This window comes from Lolium perenne, chromosome 4, assembly GCF_019359855.2.
Source record: "Lolium perenne isolate Kyuss_39 chromosome 4, Kyuss_2.0, whole genome shotgun sequence".
In the NCBI taxonomy this organism is placed as follows: Eukaryota; Viridiplantae; Streptophyta; class Magnoliopsida; order Poales; family Poaceae; genus Lolium; species Lolium perenne.
The window spans coordinates 334,293,869-334,318,033 of record NC_067247.2 but is presented as its reverse complement, the minus strand read 5'-3'; the positions used below and the strand labels follow the sequence as shown (position 1 = coordinate 334,318,033).

The window sequence follows — 24,165 nt, the reverse complement described above, 5'->3', positions numbered from 1 at the left end:
CTTTGTAAGCGTGTAGCACGTGAAGATGTACGTGCAAATTTTTTGTTTCAATTTTTTAATATTTAAAATATGTGTAAAATGCATTTCAAAATATAGGGAGCATATGCTCCCATGTTACAAAACACCACTCCCGCAACTTCTAACATAAAGCTTACGGTTTTGATATGGCTGTCTTCGATCTTTGCGCCAGGGCACAATAAGTTGTTTCCTGCAATGTTGTTTTCTATAGGACAATAATATTATACCTTGGTTAAAATTTGTGCGTACAATGTAAATAGGAACTTCACCACTTAAGTTATGTAATATATTTGTGATAATATTTATATGATGGTTATTGTAAGGGTATTTTATTCTTATCCATTATTTTGGTAACAATGACACCATAGCTAGAGTAATCAGACTAATATATGCCTATAAGATTATTATCAGGTATTAGTCTATCAAGTATAATGGTGTATCAATAGAACAAGAAAGTAAACGGAGACCCGGGCAAGGCACGCATCAAAATCTGGTATGTTATCTTATGGCTCCACTTACTGCTTAGTATGCCACCTCATTCTAAAACTATCCATTGTGATAATTCAAAACAGAAAAGCAAATCTGTGAGAATTCAAATCCAGAAGTAGCCACGTAGCAAGATAAATCTACCCCATTGATACCATACTACTCACGCTACAATATAAGTAAAGGTCACTGTGTGATGACTTTAGTAGAAATCCACATGACATATGACAGATATCTCGAAGTTCATTAAGTTTTTCCTACTAAAAGATGACTATAAGATCGAACTTATAGCTAAATCACTTGCACATTCTTGTAACAGCATGTGACGGCCTTGGTCCAAATTTCGACAAGACACATTGCGAAGATCTCAAAGCATCCCCATCTTTCCACTTGACCCCACCTTTCTTGCTTTGAACTTACCCTAGAATACAAATAGAATGTAAGTCAAACATAATAGTTTCAAAGCCAGGTTCTAATTACTGATACAACATTCATAGAATATATTTCCAACAGAGTAGTTTGAAAGTGATCACAAGGCTCGAAATGCTTAAAATGTTTTCGGGGGAAAAAAAAGCAAGGGGCAGTACAACTGCAATTCTGTTGCTTTCTCTTGAAAAAAGAGTGTACGCATGGAAGGAATACGGGTATGACTGCATAGTTTGATCTGTCACTGTAGTTACCAAATTGATTAATGAGCACCACCACCAATGCAATACAATGGCATGCTGCCTGAGATCTATTCAAAGAGGCACTGGATTTAAATAGCTTACTCCAACAGCTACATGTGCCAAGGCTACTGCATAGTTTGATCTGTCACTGTTGTGGGTATACTTTATGGGTATATCAACGGCATGGCCTAGATCCGGCAAGCCCGGGTGGCCCATAGTAGGTGACGTGCCATGTGGCCCGTCGGGCGGTCCAGTTGCTGTAGATCCTGAAGGATGAAGTCCAGCCCAGGAACAGGAAGCCGGATCCCAACCGACCTACGAAGGAGGCCGGATCCGTGAAGGCCCATGAAGTATCCGGATCCAGCACGTACTAGGGAGGAAGGCGGATCCTTGACGTACACGGCAAGACTTTGTACCGTAGTTAGACGACTTGTATTCCGGCTAGGACTCTCCGTGTAAACCCTAGATCCGTGCGTCTTTATAAGCCGGATCCTGGGAGCCCTAGAGTCAGAACAACAACTCATTGTAACAACGCGAAAGCGCCCAAATAATACCAGACAAGCAGCAGTAGGCCCTGTCATCGAGCAGGTGTTCCGAAGCTGGGTAAATCGCGTACTACCGTCCCGAGTGCTCTCCGCCCTATGGCCCCTACTTCTTCTCCCTCTCGTGAGGATCCCTCCTCCGAGATACCGTCGAATAGGCAACGACAGTTGGCGCCCACCGTGGGGCCTGCAGCGTCTGGAGGCCGGAACCGGGAGGGTTCCGCCATGGGAAGCTACGACGACACCATCGCTGTGGGGCGCGTTCTTTACGCCGAAAATCTTCCGATCGTCCCTCCGGATGAGTGCTGGATTCCGGCCAAGACAAACCCCGTCAAGCTCTCCATCGTCCCAGTCGGCGGCATACACATCTTCATCGGTGAAACTGTCGATTCCGACGGAAACGCTCTGGTAAGTAACGCTGACGCGACCGCCGCTGAGCGGAACGCAGTCGCGAAGATCCGATCTGAGACGCCGGAGCTTCCCAAGGAAGATTCCGCCTTAGATCTGGAAAAATCAAAGCCCACCCAATCCGCCCCTGAGCAGGAAACAAAGGTGGAAGACCAATGCAGATCCGCCTGGGTCTCCCAGGTGTTAGAAAAACAAAGGTGTCACTTCGTACACTTCTTGGCCCATACCGCCGGAACCGCCCCTCAAGAAGCCGGAGCTGGTCCCGAGCAGGTCGAGGCACCGGAAAATAGCATCGCTCCGGATCAGCAGGAGGCTGTCGGAGAAAACGGCGCTCCGGGCGAAGAGTCAATTCTGGGTAACCTGAGCCCAATCTCCGAGGATGCCCCCTCCATGAACACTGAAGAGTTTGATCGCAAGGTGTCGGAACTCGGGTATGGTGAACAGTCTGAAGTTGAATCCGCCCAGCCTAAATAGGTTCTTGCAACCTTGGCGGCGCTGGACCAGGGACATTCTGACGACAATACTTATTCCGACCCGCAGCCATCCCATGCTGGATCTCCGCTCTCACGGGTACGTCCGCACAAGGAAGTGCTATCTCCAGAAGAGATGATCGAACAAGCAGGCATGGAGGAAATCGCACACTCGGATATTCTCAACAAACCTATAACTCCTGACGATGCCGCAGATCTAGAAGCTCTAGAAGCCAAAAGACAGGAGATGTTGGCAATAGCCCAGAAATTCGCCAGAACCGCAGCAGCAATGCTGGACGAGAGGAAAGAAGCCACGCACTTCGTGGAAAATTTTCGCCAACGAGAGTTGGAGGTCGACGAACAACTGGTAAAAGTCAAGGAGCTCCAGCAACACTGGAAAGACAAGGTCACCGAGCTTCAGCAGGAGGCCGACAAAATCAGGCGGGAAGCTATACCTCCCCGCAAGATTACCTTTGCGACCCCCACTGAGCAACAGCCACTCGCAACTCCAAAGGATATCATGAAGAAGGCTGCGGAGATCTTAAAGAAGAAGGACGAGGAGATTGATATCGACTACGTCCGAACGCTGGTTGCCTCAGCAATGAAGCAGCAGAGCAAGGCAGACACTTCGCGCAGGTTGGAATCCAACCCGGAGCATTGCGTCTCTACTGCGCAGAAGAACGCCTACGACAATCGCCATATTGATGATGAATCGCGCACCGGATCTTCGGAGCGCAGGAGGAGAACCAGAAAGCATCCAAATCCAATCCCTGTAACATCAAAGACACCTCCGTCAGATCCAAACAAGGGAAAGGATGCGATGTACTCTGGTAAGAACAAGTACCGGAATCCGTCACCTCCACCTAGGGGATACCCGCGTCCTCCGCCCCCTCGCCGTCGTAGTCCAGCCGGAAACACCAGACCCCATGGGCCAGGTGGAATCAATATCCGCGACAACGTGGCACCTGAGAGGAACAGGAGCAGGGAGCGCACGCCGGAACCCCGTCGCAGCCGGAATAACGATCGTGAGCCCGAGCCAAGGAGGAGCCGGAACGACAACCGCGAGCCGGAGCCCCGCCGAAGACGGAATGATGGCGGCAGCCAGCACCACGGCGAAGGCAGCCACCGAAGCCGGAGCCAGCACCGCGAGGGGCGTGGAGAATCAGAAGGCGGAAGCAAAAGGTCAAACCAACCCCCTCGCAGGTCTCCCTCCCCACCACCTAGCGGTGGAGGCGGAGGTGGAGGCGGAGGCGGCGGTCGGAAATCTCGCTCTCGCTCAAAGTCTCCCCGCAACGGCCCACGCGACGCACGGGAACGTCTCAACGAATACAGATCTGACTACATCGGCCCAAAGTGCTTTGGCAGGATGATTCGAGAGGAACCAATGCCAAGGATGAACCTCAAGCTACCCGGAAACCTGAAGACATATGATGGCACTGAAAGGCCGGATACCTGGATTGAGGATTACTACAATGCTGTAACCTTCGCCGGAGGAACCCCTAATATCGCATGCCGCATGCTTCAGTTGTACCTTGTAGGTCCAGCCCGGATCTGGCTCAGCGACCTCGAGAAGAACTCTATCTTTTGCTGGTTCGACCTGAAGAACGCCTTCGATAAGCACTTCAGGGGCACCTACAAAAGGCCTGCCACGACAAGCGACTTACAGGCATGTATCCAGAAGAAGGGAGAAACATCAAGAAACTTCCTCACCCGATGGCTGGCATGCAGAAACGAGTGTGAGAACGTCGATCACACCACGGCTATGCACGCCTTTATAGGAGGACTGCAGCGAGGAGGACTGCTGCGGCACAAGCTCACATGCTTGGCTAACGCAAATAAACTGACTCTGGATGATATGATATCCATTGCCAGTGACCATACTGCCGCCGATGACGACGCTGGCGGAGATCTAGCAGCCACAGCAATCCCCCTGCACCAGCAGAAGAAGAACCGTGACAACGGTAACAGCAGCGGCAGCAAGCGGAAAAATCCCCCTGATGACCAGAAGAGTGGCGGATCCGAGATGGTCGCCATGGCGTTCCAGCACGGAGGTCAAGGAGGCGGAAGAGGACGCGGCCGCGGAGGCGGAGCCGGCAGGGACCAGCAGCGTGACGAGGTCACTGCTGCCGGAACCCGCGCTCCCCAAACCTATGAAGAGTACAGAGACATGCCCTGCCTGGCCCACTTGGATCCGGCTCTCACACCAATCGCAACTGCAAGTGGGTCAACGATCTAAAATCTGACCCGGAAGCAGGCTACAAGCGAGCCCGGAAGCACCGCCCACGCGGCAAAGGAGGCAAGGGTAAGAACAAGGACAAGGAGGAAGACTGCTCCGAGGCAATGGACGAAGATGAAGGCTCGCCGGATCCCAAGGAAGGAACCGCAGCTAAATCCAACCCCTTTGGCAAAAAGAGTGTAGGCGCGTACCACACCTTCCACGGAACCCCAACAGTCCGTCACAGCAAATCAGCTCTCCGGATCCTGAACGCCACAGTCCCAGCTGTGCCGCAGTATGTCAGGTGGTCGGAAACTCCGTGTACGTTCGATAGGAAGGACCACCCTACCGTCGTTCCGAAGGAGTGCTATGCATTGGTTGTAAGTCCCCGCATAGACGGATATGACTTCTCCAAGTGCCTCATGGATGGCGGAGCCAGCTTGAACATCATGTACCTGGAGACTCTGGAGCGGATGAACCTTACCAAGGAACAGCTTAAACACAGCACCACTGAATTCCATGATGTAGTTCCGGGTAAAAAGGCAAATTCCCTCGGCAGCATCAGACTTCCCGTGGCCTTCGGCGATGTTAAAAATTTCCGCGAAGAGATGATCACGTTTGAGGTCGTGCCTTTCAAGAGCTCCTACCACGTCATCCTCGGCAGGCCCACCTACCACAAGTTCCACGCAAGAGCGTGCTACATCTACAACAAGCTCAAAATTCCGGGTCCCAATGGTATGATCACCATATCCGGAGACTACAAGAAAGCTCACGAGTGCGAGCTGGGCGAAGCCGCCTTCGCAGAATCTGTAATTTCCGGAGAAGAGCTGAAAGGCTACAGAGCCGCGGTGGATCCGACTGAGATGCAAACCACCAAGAGGCAAATCTCCGAACAGAAAAACTCGTTCAAGGCCGCGATAGAGACCAAAAACATCGACCTCAAGAAGGGAGATGCATCTAAGCAGGTCTCGATCGGAGCCAACATGGACCCCAAATAGGAAGACGCGCTCGTCGAGTTCCTCCGCGCTAACATGGATATCTTCGCATGGCAGCCTTCTGACATGTCCGGAATACCAAGGGAACTCGCCGAGCACTACCTTAACATAAATCCGGGGGCTAAACCGGTGAAGCAAGCTATGCGATGTTTTGGAGATAAGAAGCGCCGCGCCATAGGGATGGAATTAGCAAAGTTACTAGAGGCAGGATTTGTAATAGAAGTTATCCATACTGATTGGGTCGCAAACCCTGTCCTTGTACCCAAAAAGAATACTGAAATACTAAGAATGTGCATCGATTACTCTGGCTTGAACAAGCATTGCCCGAAGGATCCGTTTCCCCTGCCGCGCATTGACCAGGTCATTGATTCGACGGCGGGGGCGGAACTTCTATGTTTTCTTGACGCATATTCCGGGTATCATCAGATCCGGATGAAGGAGTCCGACCAAAATGCGACCTCGTTCATCACCCCATTTGGCACTTACTGCTATGTTACCATGCCTTTTGGCTTGAAAAACGCAGGTGCCACCTACCAACGTACGATGCAGCGGTGCTTGAAGGACCAAATTGGCCGGAATGTGCACACCTACGTCGACGACATCGCGGTCATGACCAGGAAAGGATCCGACTTGATCAGCGATCTCACAGAAACCTTTGAGAACCTCCGTCAGTACAACATGATGTTGAATCCGCTCAAGTGGGTCTTTGGCGTTCCAGCTGGAAAACTCCTTGGCTTCATTGTCTCAAATAGGGGAATTGAGGTGAACCCAGAGAAAATCAAGGCAATCCTGTGCATCAAAAGGCCAACTTGCCTCAAAGACGTGCAGCGACTAACTGGTTGTGTTGCAGCAATCAGCAGGTTTGTCAGCCGTCTTGGCGAGAAGGCGCTACCCCTGTACAAGCTATTGAAGAAGACAGACAAGTTTGTCTGGGACGAGGCAGCTGACGCAACACTTCAAGGGTTGAAGGAAATACTTACCTCCCCACCTATCCTAGCAGCTCCAGGAGAGTCAGAGTCTATGCTCCTTTACTTGGCAGCCACCAACAGAGTCGTCAGCCTCGTCATCGTTGTGGAGCGACAGGAAGAAGGACACGAGTATGGAGTCCAAAGGCCAGTCTACTACATTAGCGAATTGCTTACGGAATCCAAACAGAGATACCCTCACTTTCAAAAGCTAGCCTATGGAGTGTTCCTAGGTAGCAGGAAGCTGAGACACTACTTCCAGGAGCACCCAATAACAGTCGTGAGCAAAGCTCCGCTGGCAACAATTCTCAATAACGCTGACGAAACAGGACGCACAGCAAAATGGGGCATCGAATTATCAGCCTTCGACATCAACTACAAAGCCAGGACTGCGATCAAGTCCCAGGTCTTGGCGGATTTGGTCGCAGATTGGACAGAAGCTCCGGACATAAGCTTGGAGCCGGAACCAGAGACATGGGTTATGCACTTCGACGGATCCAACCAGCATCAAGGCTCAGGAGCCGGAGTCACCCTGAAGTCCCCTACCGGAGAAGAACTGCAGTACGTTCTGCAGATCCACTTCCAAACTACAAACAATATGGCGGAATACGAGGCTCTACTACATGGACTGCGAATCGCTAAGGAGATAGGGATCAAGCACATCATTTGCTGCGGCGATTCCGACTTGGTGGCACAGCAGGTAGCCGGAACCTGGAATGCCAGAAACTCCGTCATGGCGGCCTACAGAGACGAAGTTGATGAGATCGCCAAAAGCTTCCTCGGATACGAAGTCAAGTACGTCAAAAGAGACGACAACGCAGCGGCAGATATGCTATCCAAGCTCGGATCCGGCAGGAAACCAATTCCGCCTGGCATTTTCCTGGAGCATCTACGGATACCCTCGGTGAAGGGCGCTAACCCGGAAAACCCAGAAGTGGCAGTTTCTCCGGCTAGAGAAGTGATGGTTATCACTCCGGCTTGGACAAAGCCTTTCCTGGACTACCTCATCGATCAAAAGTTGCCAGAGGACGAGGTCCTCGCACGACAGATCATCAGACGAGCAAAATCCTACACAATTGTCGATGGACAGCTCTATAAACGAAGCGCAACAGGGGTGTTTCTTAAATGCGTCTCAAATCAAGACGGCATTGAGATCCTCAGAGAGATCCACGCAGGGGACTGCGGGCATCATGCCGCCCCCAGGTCACTCGTTGCTAAAGCCTTCCGGCTAGGATTCTACTGGCTCACAGCTAAAGAAGATGCTGACAAGCTAGTTAAGACATGCCGAGGTTGTCAGTACTATGCTACTCAACCAAACGCTCCAGCTCAAGAGCTGAAGACCATCCCTATCACCTGGCCATTTGCGGTCTAGGGGCTCGATATGGTTGGTAAACTCAAGAAATCATCTCCTGGCGGTTTTGAGTACCTCCTGGTCGCTGTTGACAAGTTCAGTAAGTGGATCGAGGCAAAGCCAGTGAGAAAGGCCGACGGTGCTACAGCACTAAAATTCGTCTGCAGCCTCGTGATGAGATTCGGCATCCCGCACAGCATAATCACAGATAATGGCACTAACTTCGCACAGGGAGAATTAAGGGATTATTGTGACACTGTAGGGATATGGTTGGACATCGCCTCTGTGGCTCATCCACAGTCCAATGGACAGGTTGAAAGGGCCAATGGCCTCATATTATCAGGAATTAAACCACGCCTTGAAGAACCGCTGCGCCGCGCAGCTGGAGCTTGGGCTGATGAGTTAGATTCAGTCCTGTGGAGTTTACGAACTACCCCTAACAGGTTAACTGGATTTACACCTTTCTTCCTGGTATACGGATCCGAGGCTGTACTCCCCTCCGACATCATCCATGATTCACCGCGAGTTTCCGCCTACGATGAAGAAACTGCTGACGAGGCCAGACAGCTATCTGTGGACCTGGTCGAAGAAGCTCGGAATTTGGCTGACCAACGCTCCACCATATACCAGCAGAAGCTCCGACGCTACCATAGTCGTCGAGTCCGGAATCGCTCGTTTATGGTCGGAGACCTGGTCCTCCGCCTTCGACAGGTGAAAGACCATAAGCTACAGTCTCCATGGGAAGGACCTTTTGTCGTTAGCAAAGTGCTCCACAATGGATCGTACTACCTCGTCGATTTCCGGGAGTTAAAAGACAGACCTGCAAATTGGCACCGGAAACGCAAACGAGAGGATCCGGGTGACATATACGACGAAACAGATCGACCCTGGAATATTTCACAGCTACGTCCTTTCCACACCTAGCATACTTTTCCGAGTATCATACTCTGTAATGCTTATACATGATCAAATGAAATAAAGCTTATGGTTCACTCCTTGAGTCTTTTACCTCCTTTACTTGTTCATTTTTAGATCGTGTATGTTTTCTAACTAAAACCGCAGAGTTGGATGTTTCCGCCTAGGCGTGTATGAAAGTTGTGATTTTCAAAAATCGTCCTTTAGGACGTAAGCTTAAGTTTTCTGATGGAAATGTTTTTTGTTGCGAACTCATGGATTCCTAGTAGCAACTTCCGGCACCTAAGCTGGGGGCTTGTTTCCGCGGTTATTGACGGATTGCCATTGGGCTTCGTCGCCGCTGGCGAGTGTTTCCGGCTACGGGTCTTCCGGCTCGTGGAAGGTCAAGTGAGCAAGCCGGAAAACAATAAAGTCAGCACTTGCTTTCCGACAAAAAAGAAACATGCAAATAATATTAAAGGATAGCAGGATAAGTTGTTTCCGCCCATGCATGCTATGTTTCGCCCCTAGCTACTTAAGAATTTAAGTTATGTTACAAACCCTCTTGGGGCCAAAATGATGCATTGTTTTTCCGCAGGAATAAGTTCTCTACTTCTCCTTAGCCGGAGAAGCTTCAACATTGACTTCAGCCTCGGGGACTTCTTCTTCAGCGTTCTTTGCGGGAGAGGAGGCGTCTTCGTCATCTTCTTCCTCATCTGCAGCCGGAGTCGCAGCGCCACTTTGGTCCTTCGAGCTTGTCCAAGTGTACTGACTTCCGGATTCGGCAGGTCTAGACTCCGCCTCACGCTCCTGAAGAAGCTCCGCTTCAAGGGATTCGTCGGCTGGAAGAACCGCCTTATCATAAAATTCATTATGGCGAATTCTCCGGACAATGCGCGTGTCATAACCGGCAACTGAATCCAGAAGCGCGTTGACGTCCGCACCCGGAGGGACACCAGCACTCACTCGCTCAAGATCCATCTCCGGATGGTGTGCCAAGCACATGGCCAAGGACATGGCAGCAGCGCCCCGTGCCGAGGAAGCTTGCAGATCCACTACCAATTCCGGGAGCACGTCCATCCTCTCAATTAATCCGCGAACATCGCATGTTCGGCTTTCTTTGATATTGAGGTTGTGGCATATCTTCCTGGAAGCGGAGATGAGGTCTTTGCAGTCCTCCCCGGCCAACTGAAGCAGATCGTCGCGCGGGAATTGGCTCCGGCGTTCTTCATTATATCCAAGCGGATCTGAAGGGTGCAATGTTGGATAAGTATAGTAGCAATCAGCACAATACATGCATTACTCTATAAGCTTGGAGGACATACCCATAAAGTCAGAGTTCAGTAGGTCCCAGCAACTTTCCGCTGTCTCCATGTATTTCCGGAGTCCCCCTAGCTCTTTCTGCTGCGCCTTGATGGTTTCACTGTCAGTTATCCTCTTGAGCTGGAATTCGCCCTCTTTGCGGATAAGCTCCGAGTTCTTCTCAGCGAGCGATTTCTCCGCCTCGGCAAGCCTTGCTTCAAGAGTTTTCTGGGAGGCGCGCAGGGTTTCCAGCTCGGAGGAGGCAGCAGCAAGAGATGAGGATGCACCTGCTAAAAAGATATGTAAACATAAATTAGGAATGCAGAAGACAACTTGCAGGCCAAAAGAGCGTCGGAAACTAACCTTGAGCTTCCGATAGCTGCTTCTTCAGATCCGCATTCTCTTCTTTGAAGTTTTGAATTTTTTTCCGCCTGGCTGAGGGTGACGCGGCGCTGAAGAGCAATATTCTTGTGCAATTCATAATGCAAAGCCTCCTGTTCCTGAAAAACCAGCCAGTGCAGGAGTAAATTCCACATTTTTGGTTAAGTCTTTCTGAAGCATTGTTGCCGGAAAATTTCCGCCATAATGCTTGGGGCTACCACGACATTTTAATTTTTCCTCATATTGATTTTCTCTAAGTATCTAGACGCTAACTAAGTGAGTTTCCGCCTACATACTAGGGGGCTACTGGGGAAGTACCTTTCGTTTGCAGATGAGCTTGTCAAGGAATTGGCATGTCTCCTTCTTGAAGTTTTGGATTTCCGATGTCTCGGCGTCGGGTTTGCCCCAGGCACTGTTCAGCATCGAGTTGAGCAGATCTTGCTCCAGCTCCCACTTTTCCGCCTCAGTTAGTTTGTTGAAAAACTTTGTGGCGTAGGCCTTTGGGGTGGAGGTAAGATCAGCCGGATCTCCAAAATTCTTGGGGAAGACGACCATATCACTAGTTGCAGCTGCAGCTTTGCCGGAAAAAGCGACTTCTGCCTCTTCACGAACTTCTGCTTCAGTTTCTTTAGGGGCAGGGCCCTTGTCGCCGGAACTTTCTCCGCCCGCTCTGTCGCTACTAACCGGAATTATTTCCGGTGGAGTGGCTGCAACAGGAGCTGGAGATTGATCTGCGGGAGGGGGAGATGGTTGTGGAGTAGGTAAGGGGACGCTGGGCGGAGCTGGCGTCGCGGGACCAACGACGGGTGACTTCTTTGTCATATATTTGGTGATAGGCTCTTGGGCGCTGGTCCGCGCGGTGGTGGAACTCGGAATCCTGCAAGCATGCGAAGGAAACACATAAGTAACGAAGTTCACCAAGATGAAAAACGCACGATACCCGGAAACTTACGCCGCTCCTGGAATGAGGGGACGAGAGCGCTTCCCTGCTGTTGTCAGCAGCTTAAGGCGCTCGCGTTCCGCCTTCTTGGAATCGAGCGGAGGAGGCTTGGTCACTTTGGGTTTCTTGGCGGAGGCCTCGTTGCTGCCTCCGGCTTCAGGGCCGGAAACTTTAGCGCGGGGACGCTTCGAAGGTCGAGGGGCAGCCTTTCGGGGCACAGGCACCTCTTCCTCTTCAGGGTCTTCCGGATCCTCCTCCGCCGCGTCACCGCTGACGGGTACTCGGAGTATTGCGCGTAGATCTTCCTCCGCCAAAGTATCGAGCTGCGAGGAAGGTTAGGAGAACAAGTTCAAATATGCTAAAAAAGAAGGAAGCTGAAGAACGTCGAAGGAACAAGGGCTTACCGGAGGACATTTGTCGTTGGTGTTGATGTCTTTGATCAGTTCCGGGACCGGCTGGCCCCGGCCTACCTTAACCAGCGTCTTGAATCTCCTTTTTAGGGAATCAGCCGGAAGATCATGACGCGTTACCCGGAGAGGATCGTCCACCCCCGTGTACTCGCACATCTTGCGTGCGTTGTAGCGGAGAGGTTGGATCCTCCGGGAAAACCAGCTCAAGGTTAGCTGGGCTCCGGTTAGTCCGTCGTGGACCAATCAGGAAATCCTCCGGGCCGCCTTCTCCAAGATAGGGGTTTGGGCGAGCGAGGGGATAAAGCTCCAGCTAGCAAGTTCTTCCGGAGCGATGTTGTTGAAGGGGGGGGAGTCCGTCATGGACATTCGGAACTGAAGCATTCTTCACGTAGAACCATCCGGCATTCCAGTACCGGACGGACTCGTGGGAGTCGTGAGGCGGATACATACGGCCACGTCGGAGCATAAAGGTCATGCTCCCGCAGTTCAGCATAGCCTTGTCCTTTGTTTCTTTCTTCACTCCGAAGAAAAATTGCCACAATCTGACATCTGGCCGGATCCCAAGATGCCCTTCGCAGAGAGTTGCGAAGTTGGAGAGCAGGAGGTATGAGTTGGGGCAGATGTTGTGGGGCTGGAGCCCGTATGTGTTGAGGACGGAGAGAAAGAATTCCGAACAGGGGAGCGATAGACCGCGCTCGACCCATGCCTTGGTCATGACTCGTTCATCCGTATCAGGCTTGGGGATGTCGGAGTCGCGCATGAAACTCCAATGTTCGGAGATCATGCCCTCATTCTGGAGCTCTCTCAGCTCCGCATCGGTAGTCTCGCAGGGCCACCATTGGCCTCTCACTCCCTCGCGGCTCCGGGCCTTGGAAGTCTTCTTGTTTTCCGCCTCCTGGACTTTAGCTGCCATTCTGGCTTGGCCTTGGAGTTCTTCTTGGAGCTCTTGAGCAGTTGGGATCCGGCCTAATAAGGTACTGGAAGAGGCGGAGAAAGGTTGAGCGAGCCTAATGTCGGAAACGAATGGTGGTAGGAATGCAATGGGATCCGGACAGATTGGCTCCACGGTGCTGGGTTCCGGGCTACTCGGAGAACTACCAGTGCACAGTGGAGAACCATGAGACATGCTTCCGGCTGCACCCATGCAAGCTAGTTTGAGTAACCGGAATCTACACTACGACTACTTCTTCTACGAGGCCGGTGCACGTACCGTCAATGGCGCGGCGGTCCGGTGAAGCTCCGGCGAGGTAGAGGTCGCTGAACTAGTGGTTTCGAGCCTCCGATGACCACGAATCGGCGGCGGAGTCGATTTCCCGATCAACTGTGGCGATTTCGGCTCGAAGAGGGGCTTGGAACGGCGGCGCGCGAAGCTCCCGTGAGAAAGGTTCGCCGGAGTTGAGATCTGTCGGGCGGCGCGGCGCGAGGAGGAAGATGAAGTGGTGAGGGTGCGGTGAAAGAATGAAGAATTACCGAGCCGCGGGGTATTTATAGACCACGCGCGGAGATTCGGGATTCGGATCCAACGGTGGAAACGGAACGGTCACACCGTCAGATGGTTGACACGTGTCTTAGGTCAAGTGCGGTAAAACGACGTGGAGGTAACTTAACCATGCGCTCCCGAAATTTCCGGCTAAAGATTCGCATCTCTGAAAATTTAGCGCGGGAAAAGAGGAAGTTGTGCGCGGGAAAAATGGAATCTCCGTTGCATTACCAAATTATAAGAAAAGAAGATTTCCGGATCGATGAAGCCGGAAACAAGTAAGGTTTTGAAGCTCTTCAAGATTCTCTTCGGTTCCGAGCTGAAAAGAGTCGGAGGAATGATGAATCTCGGAGAACTTCGGGGGCTACTGTTGTGGGTATACTTTATGGGTATATCAACGGCATGGCCTAGATCCGGCAAGCCCGGGTGGCCCATAGTAGGTGACGTGGCATGTGGCCCATCGGGCGGCCCAGTTGCTGTAGATCCTGAAGGATGAAGTCCAGCCCAGGAACAGGAAGCCGGATCCCAACCGACCTACGAAGGAGGCCGGATCCGTGAAGGCCCATTAAGTATCCGGATCCAGCACTTACTAGGGAGGAAGGCGGATCCTTGACGTACACGGCAAGACTTTGTACCGTAGTTAGGCGACTTGTATTCCGGCTAGGACTCTCCGTGTAAACCCTAGATCCGTGCGTCTTTATAAGCCGGATCCTGGGAGCCCTAGAGGCAGAACAACAACTCATTGTAACAACGCGAAAGCGCCCAAATAATACCAGACAAGCAGCAGTAGGCCCTGTCATCGAGCAGGTGTTCCGAAGCTGGGTAAATCGCGTACCACCGTCCCGAGTGCTCTCCGCCCTATGGCCCCTACTTCTTCTCCCTCTCGTGAGGATCCCTCCTCCGAGGTACCGTCGAATAGGCAACGACAGTCACTGTAGTTACCAAATTGATTAATGAGCACCACCACCAATGCAATACAATGGCATGCTGCCTAAGATCTATTCAAAGAGGCACTGGATTTAAATAGCTTACTCCAACAGCTACATGTGCCAAGGGTAATGCTTGTACTTTTCACATATTTAACTTCAGATCCATTGCTGGAGTCCAGTTTTAGTTTGAATTTATCCTTCCTTCCACAGGAGACATCTTTCAATGCACTTATGCTACTGAAGTTCAACATATACCCTGCTATGTCAACTGAATGGGCATGTCATTCCCAGCTTAAAAGTGGAGAAGTAGAACTAGCAATTTTAGCCAATTATATACGAAAATGCCACGAAACATGCAAAATATGTGTACCTGAGATGGACGAAATTGAGTACTAGTGTTAGAAGACAGGGTTATGGTCATTTGGCATTAATTCACATTCATGGTTGCTAATGAACGCCAGTATCTGGACAGTCAGCCTAACATGATAATTTTCAAAACCAAAAAGTTATGCATTCGAATTTTAATCATTGGTGAACCCGTGTATAATAACAGTAGTATGCAGATGAGACATACATGTTAAGGGTAGTAAGTAGTATTAGTGTATTACCTGGTGGTCCTCTAAGCAGTGTGGGTATGCACTACACTCACTGGCAAAGAGTTGGGAACGTAGTTGCTCTGTATTTGTTGAACGGAGGAAGACCTTGTTATGCTGCATGTCAACACAAAGCAAATACTGGCCTCTGTACTCCACTTTACCATCGACTGCCCTGTTCCAGTGAGTGACGACTAGGCAGACGACATCATCCTTGTCCATGCTCAGCACGGGGAACGATGGCAAGATGTTTGGCAAGCCCAACGAGAGGTAGGCCTCGCTCGCCCAGATGTCTCTCACACGGTACTCCTTACCTTTATTCCAACCACCGAGGTCCATCGACAGAGTCCAGATGGTCAGCGATAATTCATGTCCAGGCCGCTGACCATAGCCATTCATGGTGACGAGCTTGATGCTTCCACCGACACAGGCAATGGAACGGAACTCCTCTGCCCGCCGTGGAGGTTCAGACCCTTCGCCACTGCAGTCATAGGTAGCACACTCTCGAGGCAACGGGATAAAGCTGAGCTCTGGGCGGCCACCAATCTGAAGCATCGAGCGACAAACCACCATTCCTTTGAACAAATCCACCCAGCAGAGGATGGAGCCTTGATATGAGAAGCACATGTCAGCCATGAAAAAGTAGTTGGGCGGGGACAGCTCGGTAGGGAAGCTCGCAACCTCGACCATCCATTCTTGTGAGGACGGCCGCCAGGTGCAGAGTGCAGCTTCAGGAGGGTCAGAGTCTCTTATCTTGGTGAGTTCGCAAAGACAGTAGGTGTCCTCCTCGCCCACAAGGGTCACGACGACGGCTCCGAGCCCAAGCTCATTACGGGAGTAGTCATATGGAGGCTTGGGGATGGTCGAGAGGGAGTTCTTGCTGGCGTCGTAGATCAGATAGCCTCCTTTCAAATCGGTGCCGGCACGATAAGGGCCGGCATAGAGGGCGACCAGGTTCTTATCTGCGCTCACGATGAAGGCGGACGTGATACCTCCGCATAGCCGCGGGATGGATTCTGTCGGTCGCAGTAAGCGAAGGGCAGATACTTCCAGTGGATTGGCGAAATGTGGATCTGGTTTCAGGCTCTGCAGGTAGTGGAGGATGGCGTCAGTTATGTCTTGGCGGCGCTCTACAATTCCGCCCGCTCTTCCCATCGACTCTTTTCCTGATCCGCACGCGCTCGCGCCGCCCATCGACTTCTTTCCTGGTTCGGCCGAGATCGCGCCGCCCATCGACTTCTTTCCTGGTTCGGCCGAGATCGCGCCGCCCATCGACTTCTTTCCTGGTTCGCCCGCGCCCATCGAATCTTTTGCTGATCCGCCCGCGCTCTCGCCGCCCATCGCCTCTTCTCCTGCTCCGCCCGCGGTCTCGCCTCCCATCTGCTCTTCTCCTGCTTCGCTCGCGCAACCGGAAGCTGTCGCGTCGTGCTCGATGTAAATTCTGCGCTTGAGCAAGACCCAAGCAGGGACCATGGCAGCTAGGGTTGCGTCGAGATAAGATGGAGGAAGGGTCGCCGGGGGATTCGGGTCGAGGACGGAAGAGGAAGACCATCTTTGTCTTGCTTCTTCTATGTTTGGTTTCTCGGCTAAGCTGTATGCCGCAGCATGTAATAACTGTGTCTCTGTGTTTCGAACTTGAGGGATTTATTAATTTAAAGTCGGGCAGATCGATGCTTTTTATCTAAAAGAGGAAGATGGGTAAACCTAGATCTAATTTTGCGTGGGGGTGGGACTGTGGGAGGGGGGAACGAGAGATGCCGGGCTTCGGAGGGTGGGGGATTGGGGACGGTGGAGAAGCTGCAACCAGCAAAGGAAACGTATCGAGAGCATCTCTAGCAGTACCACCCCCACGCAAAATTGTAAACTGAAAAACTTGAGTTCATTCTTCCGAAAACGTGTTTACGGATACAAATCTGCTGGCGCAGAACAGACCCCGTAAACTAAAATATATTCTGTGCCTGGGCACCGTCTGGTTTTACACGGTGCTCCCCTCTCGCGAGCGTTCGATCATGATCGGGCGGCTCAGACCGAGCGGAGCTTGAGTCCAAAAACATATCGCAACAAACTTGCCCCCATTCCTCTCTCGTCTCCCGCACATCGCTCTCATCCCCGTCCTCCAGCGCAAAATCCCATTGGTCGTAGGCGAGCGGTCCGACGGGGTAGATGCATCTAGCTGCCGGAGCGGTTGATTTGGGTTGTGGGAGAAGCGGTGGGGCAGCGTCGATGGCGCAGGCGCACGGATCGACGCGTTCCGGGTGCGGGGTTCGCCGTGGGTGAGAGGTCTCGTCGGAGGAGCATTGGCGGCACGACCCAGCAGATCCGGCGAGTCCGATGTGCGAGCGTGGCCGTGGAGATTGGGTACGGCGGAGGAGCATCGACGGCTCCGCGCAGCGTCGCACTTCTGTTGATTTTTGACCTGGTGAGTGTTGCTGGATCCCTACGCTCGTGGATCACCACTGACGATTTTAACCTGGTGAGTTACCCACATCCGTTCCTATCTGATCTGGTGAGTGTTGTTGGTTGGTGGTACTCTATCTGTATGTACTCTATCTGTACCTCTAACTATTGCTTCTTTTTTGATCTGATATGTGGTATTCTATAACATCACTTATTCTGATGTAATGGTGATTAGTTACATATATACATCCCTGATTTTGTTCACTTGCCTATTTAGATTATTTTTTGGATCCCATAATGTAGGTTTGGGTCAATTACTACATGCATGTGCTTGTATTCCACAGTGGTACGATGTACATTTATACACAATCTTGTGCTGGACATTAGACATTATGGTTATGTTCAAGGAACCATGCATAAGAATGCATTTTATTATGTTCATAGGATGTAGGTTATGTTGAAATCTTTGACAAGTTTAGCCACTCTGTTTTTTTAATCTACGCAGATGTATTTTCATGGTGAAAATATGAATACGGATGTATTATTGTACTCATAGGATGTATTTAATGGAATATTTTCATTACTTTTAGTCAGTATGGTTGTCTGAACTTTTTGCTACAGAGGATGTATTTTGCATGATTAAAATGTGAATATGGATGTATTATTGTGCTCATAGGATGCATATTATTTATGTTTTTCAGAGGGTGCGAGCTGAATTTTCGTTTTGCCTTAGCATGATGTGGATTTCACTATCTGGATGTAGTTATTGCCCCTTTTTCCTAAAATTTTGGGAATTTTTGTAGATCTGGTGGCTTTTTATGCAATTGAAATATACCATGTAAGAGTATTTTACCCTCATCCATTATTTTGGTAACTATGACATTGTGCTAGAGTATTTGGTCTAATACATGTCTACTAGATGATCCCTAGGTATTAGCCAAAGAGGTATAATGGTGTGTCAATGGAACAAGAAGGCAATGGGAGACCCCCACTTCGATGAAAAATCAACAAGGGTGTTTTCAGCCTTGGCCGGTCTATGGCCCGGTCAGACCGGCCCTGGCACCGGCCAGCCCGGCGCCGACCGGCCCCAGGACCGGTGCCAACCGGATAGGGTCCAGTACCCTCAGAAGAATCGTCTGGTCGCCAGCCCGGTTTCGAACCGGCCGATCCGGTCACAGGCCCGGTCGACCGGGTGGTGGACCGGGCGCCCCAGCGTCCAACCGGACCCCACGCCGGTGCCAGCCGGGAGGAGTCCAGTATGCATCGAGAGCCCGCCCGGTCGAGATCCGGTTTGGACCGGCTGGTCTGGTCCCTGGCCCGGTCTGACCGGGCCATGCGCCGGCCGGTCCGGTCCCTCACCCGGTTGACCGGGTTTCTCGGGCAAATGATGACGTGGCAAGTGAGCAACGGCCAGAATTCAAGTGACACTATAAATACTCCTTCTTCTACCTCTGAATGGGTAGGCACTACACTACAAGCTGTTTTTGAGCTCTCTTTCTCATACTTCATTGCTAGAAACACCAAAAGCCTTAGATCTTCCTCCTCCTCCACCCAAACTCAAATCCCTTCAGGGAAACAATAGAGGAGAACCCGATCTACTGTTCTACCAAGCCAAATCTCATTCCCCCTTATATTCATCAAGAAGCTTGCTCTCTAGGGTTCCTTGAAAACCTTAGGTGAGCAAAAGTGGTCCGGAAGCATCCGGGTTGTGGATTCCCCGGTGCTGACAAGGTATGAATCCGGCCGCCTCGCCGAGAGGATCCCGGAATGTGGTGGATATTGCTCCCTCCGTTGGTTGTGTTAGATATTTCAACGATGTGGACTGGTAGATACAGGCCGAAATAAATGAGCGTGCGCATGAAACGTGTCTAGGTTAATGCGCATTGAAATGTGTCTAGGTTAATACATGCATTTTTTGAGAAAAAGCTCAAACGTATACTGTAATAATAGCGGCTATCAGCAGCACTGCGTGTGTCTGTCCTGCCGTTGAGTTGATCGATTAATTGTTGGATGCAACTGGCGTGAAAACGAGCAACAATGGGAATTTGGAATGCAGTAGTAGCAGGAGGTGAGGAACACAACAAGAGCTAGACGAGTCCATTCGGTAAAGCCCACCAACCGCTCCAGCGAGCACAATCCCAGTGTCGACCCAGCCCATGTCATGACTTTGCCCACTGGATTCTCTGTGGACTGTGGCCACGGTAATGACACCCCTTCCCCCTCGGCGCCGGACGGCCCACCCCCGCGTCCTCCCTGACTTGCAGCGGCCTCCCGCCGCCACCGCCACCGCCGACTGCCCTCCTGCCGTACAACACCGGAAGAGGTTAGCCTCATGACTTGTGAGCGGTTATGGTCTTCTAGAATTTGATCGTGAGATGGCCTAGAGCTAAATTTGATTTTCGTCTGCAATGTCCCTTCTCGTAACCTAATAAGAAAATCGGGTTTCTTAATCCCTGACGTGGTCAGAGTAGACTGTTAATTGGCCGTGCCTTTGTGGTGAATCTGTGCGAACGTTGCGATTTGTATTGGTCAACGAGGAGGCTAATTCACGATGGTTGTCGAATGGCCAACATTGCTAGTTAATGGTTGACTGTTCAGGGATATGATTGTTTGCTCATCCCTAATAATGGGTAAGGTTTTCAGGTTGGACAGATATTCAGGTACACTAGTTGTTGAGGTAAGCTTGTGAGGACTCTGCTGACATCACTCGTTGGCATAAGCTGTAACATAGTGCTTGGAAGGCAGGCAAGAGATGTTTCTATGATGTTCTGGGATAGACATTCTTTTTTGTTGTTTCCCATGTATGGTTATGAAGATGATGAAGTTACTAGCTCATTGTTTTTATTTAACGGGGGGAGTTTTCGTAAGTACTGGGAAATTAGAAATAATCAAAGAAGGGTGAATTATGATGCTAGGTGACTAGGTTTATCTATTGGCCGGGTTGCGGTGCTGCTCTTGGCACAAATAGTGTTGATTGGTGTGATGTAAGAACATGTGTGGTAATGAGTAAACCAAAAGTGTCTTGTGGAGATTTAGCTCGCCAACTGATTCAGGCGGTCTAGTTCTTCATTCCTGCACAGACATGTAGGATCTGTTCAATGGTACCAATATTCATTGAACCGATTGTGGATTTTAATTGTGTATAATGCATACCATCGGTTAATGAGTATTCTTTTGCATTGGTATATTTTTTTCTAGATCTGCATTTAAGCTTGAACTCATAATCCAGCTTACAAGATTATTGTTCATCATTCTGCCTCCAACTGCAACTCAGACAACCATCCAGTCAAACAAAAAAAGGCTAGCTGATTCCCTTTGGCAGCCTGCCTAAACTTGTTTCTGGAATAGTTTCAGACTACCAATCCGCCGTTTCTTTGAAGGAGAAGTCACCTGAGATATGCCGCCGTTCTTGCTCCGTAAGTAACACAGCATTGAACCGATTTGATCTCATTGCCTACCCTCTCCTGCTAACTGACCACGTGAATTTTGGTCCCATTTGCATCTACAGGTCTGAAGCTTTGCGCTAGTTGGTGGCGGCGCAAACTTCTTAGCGCTTTCAAGAGGAAGCAGAAGCCCGAGATACAGATTAGCCGTCTCCCTCAGGTGCGCAAACACAGTCCAGGTTCTAGTAAAATTAGTTTGCGCTAGTACATCCTCCTGTCTAGAAACTGCATGTACTTTTTTATAGAAATAACTGGTCGCAAGTAACAGGGAAAAGACATCACTGATTACTGCAAACTTGTTTACAACAGGGGGTTCCCAAAATGCCAGCAACAGTCTAATAGATTGGTCATGCACTAAGAATTTTACGAAAGGATCTGAGAGCATCGAGAATGCAGCCAACTGGCCCTACTTATTTAGCACTTGCTTCCATATACATCACAAGACCTGATGCGAAATTTCCATGCAAAGCAACATTCTAGTAGTTGATGATCAATGGTCTCAGCTTCTCACTTGTGCAACACACAATGGTGGTGATTTTGGCACCCACATGCTGCAGCCGGTCGATGGTCCAGCAATAGTATCCTGAAGGGCGGGCCGACCAAAGAATTATACTTCACAGTTTGCTGTGTACCTAGTACTGTTAACATCACGTAAAGGAAATAATATTATTATTTAATAGGCACAATCGATGCGAAAAATGCTTTTAGCTCCCAGTGCTCTCGCTATGTTAAAAAAATATTAAAAATAATTTTACAAGTTATAAAAATCATGAAAATAATTCTGAAGAATGTTATTGATACATCCCACAATCATGCAAAATCCCAATCCGAAATTCTTTTTATTTTGCGCTAGAGAAAAATGACAAAATCTAATATGTTTTTGAGATTTGAAAATGACTACTCAGATCTATAATTTTGTCATTTTTGTGTAGCTCAAAATATTAAGTATTTGAAATTGATTTTTTGCACATTTGTGGGATACATCATTGACTATGTGTGGATTTTTTTCTAGAATTTTTAAAACTCAAAAATAAAAAAAATTATTTTTTTAAAAAAATGAGATCACTGGTGCCCATGTGCACCAAATCTTTGTCCCGATCGATGTTTGGTTTTACTGCTTAAAAAAATCTGCAGTTTAAGATGCATGATGTACTGCTTTAAAATCTTCTGGTGTGATATGATGTTATTTTGTGGTGAACAAAAATCAATTTTGCAGGAAATTGTGGATGTGGTGATCTCATTTTTGCCAATGAGGGATGCTGCGAGAACAAGCGTGATCTCGAGTGAGTGGAGACAAGGATGGGAGAGGTACCCCAAGCTAACCCTGAACTCCGAGACAATGCTTGGCACTAAAAGGGGGGATATTTACTATGCTCCCAAAGTAAAAGCACAAAAATACAGGGAGAAATTCATCGAAAATGTCCATGCTCTGATGCGACACCACCAGGGTTTTGGGGTGGAGGAGTTTGTGCTGGAGTTTGGGCTCAACGAGAAGGATGCACATCATATTGACAGTTGGATAACCCATGCTGCCTCTATGAGATTGAAACGACTTGTCATCGACTTGAGCGTACTGCCGCGGGACTTCGACGCTGACCTGGAGAATTATGCATTCGCTTTGCAGCTTCTAGGTGAGATCGGCCCAGTAAAGCATCTCCACGTTCTTCAACTAAGAAATCTATCTGTGAAGCCACTCGGTGATTTCAGAGGGTTTCTGAACCTTACAATGCTTGAGCTGCAACGTGTGCATGTTGCAGCGGATGATCTCGAATCGTTGCTCTGCAAATGCCCTGCTCTTGAGCGGCTAGCACTTAACACATGCGGACGATTCGTTTCCTTGCGGATTGGCCATCAGCTCCATCGGCTGGAGCATTTATCTCTTGGCAGTAGTACTTTGGTGGAGAACCTACAGATCAATGCCATCAACCTGAAGACAATTTCACATGGTTACAACATCCGGAAAATAGTTGTGAGAAAAGATTCTAAAATCACTGAGGTTATTGCAAACATGAATACCGTACCTGGGTTCCGCATATGCATTGGTTATAAAGACACACTACAGTATATATTTACTGGCCTTCCCAGTGCTTTGCCCTGTCTAGAGAAGCTATCATTGCGTATCTACGAAAACATACAGGTTTGTTCAAGCAATGTAGCGTTTCTGGTCTTGCATTTCTTCCTCTTCTGTTGTAGGGGGGCATTGCCCTTGATCTTGGCTAACTCTGCATTAGTTTCTCGCAACCGGTGATTATGTATTGCTTTTTTTTCCGGCTAACTACATCTACCGCAACCATTGATTCAGAGCAGACATCAGGAGTACCAAAATGTGCGAGCAGATTCATGCATCTACGGCACCTAACCTTGAGCATCGACCTCGGCTTCTATGGCAAATTCGATATTCTCCGACTTGTTCACGTGCTAGAGGCTGCTCCAGTTCTGGAACACTTTGAGCTAAATGTAAGTTATGTGGGATATATTTCTTGGCATCGGCTTTTCGCCTGCTGTACTTTTGCTCATTTTCCGGAACTTTTTCTCCCCTTTGAGATAACTTTTCCTGTTCTCGTTGGTTCAGATCGGTGTACTCGTGATGTCTTGTCATGATTGCGACGAATTGTTACCGTCGGTTGACTCGGTTCCCAGCCAGCCACATGACCACCTCAAGACGGCCTCATTCCAAGGGTTTATATTCAACAAGGACTTGATCGCGCTGGCCTTGTACATCCTGCGCAGTGCTGAATCGCTGGAGCTCATGATGGTGCGAACAAAGCATGCATCTGGCCGCTGGATCGCTGACCACTTTCTTCGCCGAGAGGACCCCCGAAACGTCGTGAATATTATTACGTGATCACTGGCGGCCATGGCGGCTATGTGCAGCGCTGCGTGTATCTGTCTAGCCGTTGAGTTGGTCGATTTAATTGTTGGATGCAACTGAAATTGTACATTTCACTAGTTTTTCATTTATATTTTGCACAAACCACTTGTTTGACATATTGTTTGCACATTTCACCCGTTGTTGGTGTAGTCCAATGCAGGTTCCGCCAGTTGTTCATTTAATCAGCGATGATTTAACACCAAAACTAACAGGTGGGCTTCGAGTGCCAATTATCTAATTTATACGCAAAGATTGTAGAATGCTTAAAAAATAGTAGAAAAATAATTTTGCATCCAACAATTGCACAAAAAATTGTAGATGCACTCTACATGTAACTGATCCATTTTGTATAAAAATCAATAATTGCTCAAAAATGTTTGGTCGTTTATTATTGTTTTGGATGGAC

General features: G+C 49.6%; 2 protein-coding genes across 3 annotated transcripts; one reads left to right on the top strand and one right to left on the bottom strand.

The window, feature by feature from the left end:
- Positions 1-718: 718 nt before the first annotated feature.
- LOC127296522 (uncharacterized) lies at positions 719-16,590 on the bottom strand. Its single transcript, XM_051326627.2, has 2 exons — positions 15,063-16,590; positions 719-925 (listed from the first exon to the last, which is right to left on the bottom strand). The coding sequence occupies exons 1-2, from the start codon at positions 16,518-16,520 to the stop codon at positions 872-874; spliced, it is 1,512 nt and encodes a 503-aa protein (XP_051182587.1). The 5' UTR covers positions 16,521-16,590; the 3' UTR covers positions 719-871.
- A 3,840-nt stretch (positions 16,591-20,430) lies between these two features.
- On the top strand, positions 20,431-23,941 carry LOC127296521 (F-box/FBD/LRR-repeat protein At1g13570). Of its 2 annotated transcripts, none has more exons than XR_007848520.1 (5): positions 20,431-20,860; positions 20,953-21,047; positions 22,104-23,024; positions 23,190-23,344; positions 23,460-23,600. XR_007848520.1 is itself a non-coding variant. In XM_051326626.1 (5 exons), exons 1-5 carry the CDS (start codon positions 20,842-20,844, stop codon positions 23,730-23,732), a joined length of 1,458 nt encoding a protein of 485 aa, XP_051182586.1. In that variant the 5' UTR covers positions 20,431-20,841; the 3' UTR covers positions 23,733-23,941. The 2 variants fall into 2 exon arrangements, 1 of the variants encoding a protein (XP_051182586.1); XM_051326626.1 differs by having other exon boundaries at positions 23,195-23,344; positions 23,460-23,941.
- Positions 23,942-24,165: the final 224 nt, after the last annotated feature.

Excerpts from the sequence above, each read along its gene's own strand:
- LOC127296522 (XM_051326627.2), bottom strand. The coding sequence starts at position 16,520 with ATGGTCCCTGCTTGGGTCTTGCTCAAGCGCAGAATTTACATCGAGCAC. Across the intron at positions 926-15,062 it reads ACTGCTTAGAGGACCACCAG|GGTAAGTTCAAAGCAAGAAA; the intron begins GTAATACACTAA and ends TTTGTATTCTAG.
- LOC127296521 (XM_051326626.1), top strand. Across the intron at positions 23,025-23,194 it reads GTATCTACGAAAACATACAG|ACATCAGGAGTACCAAAATG; the intron begins GTTTGTTCAAGC and ends GATTCAGAGCAG. Across the intron at positions 23,345-23,459 it reads TGGAACACTTTGAGCTAAAT|ATCGGTGTACTCGTGATGTC; the intron begins GTAAGTTATGTG and ends TCGTTGGTTCAG.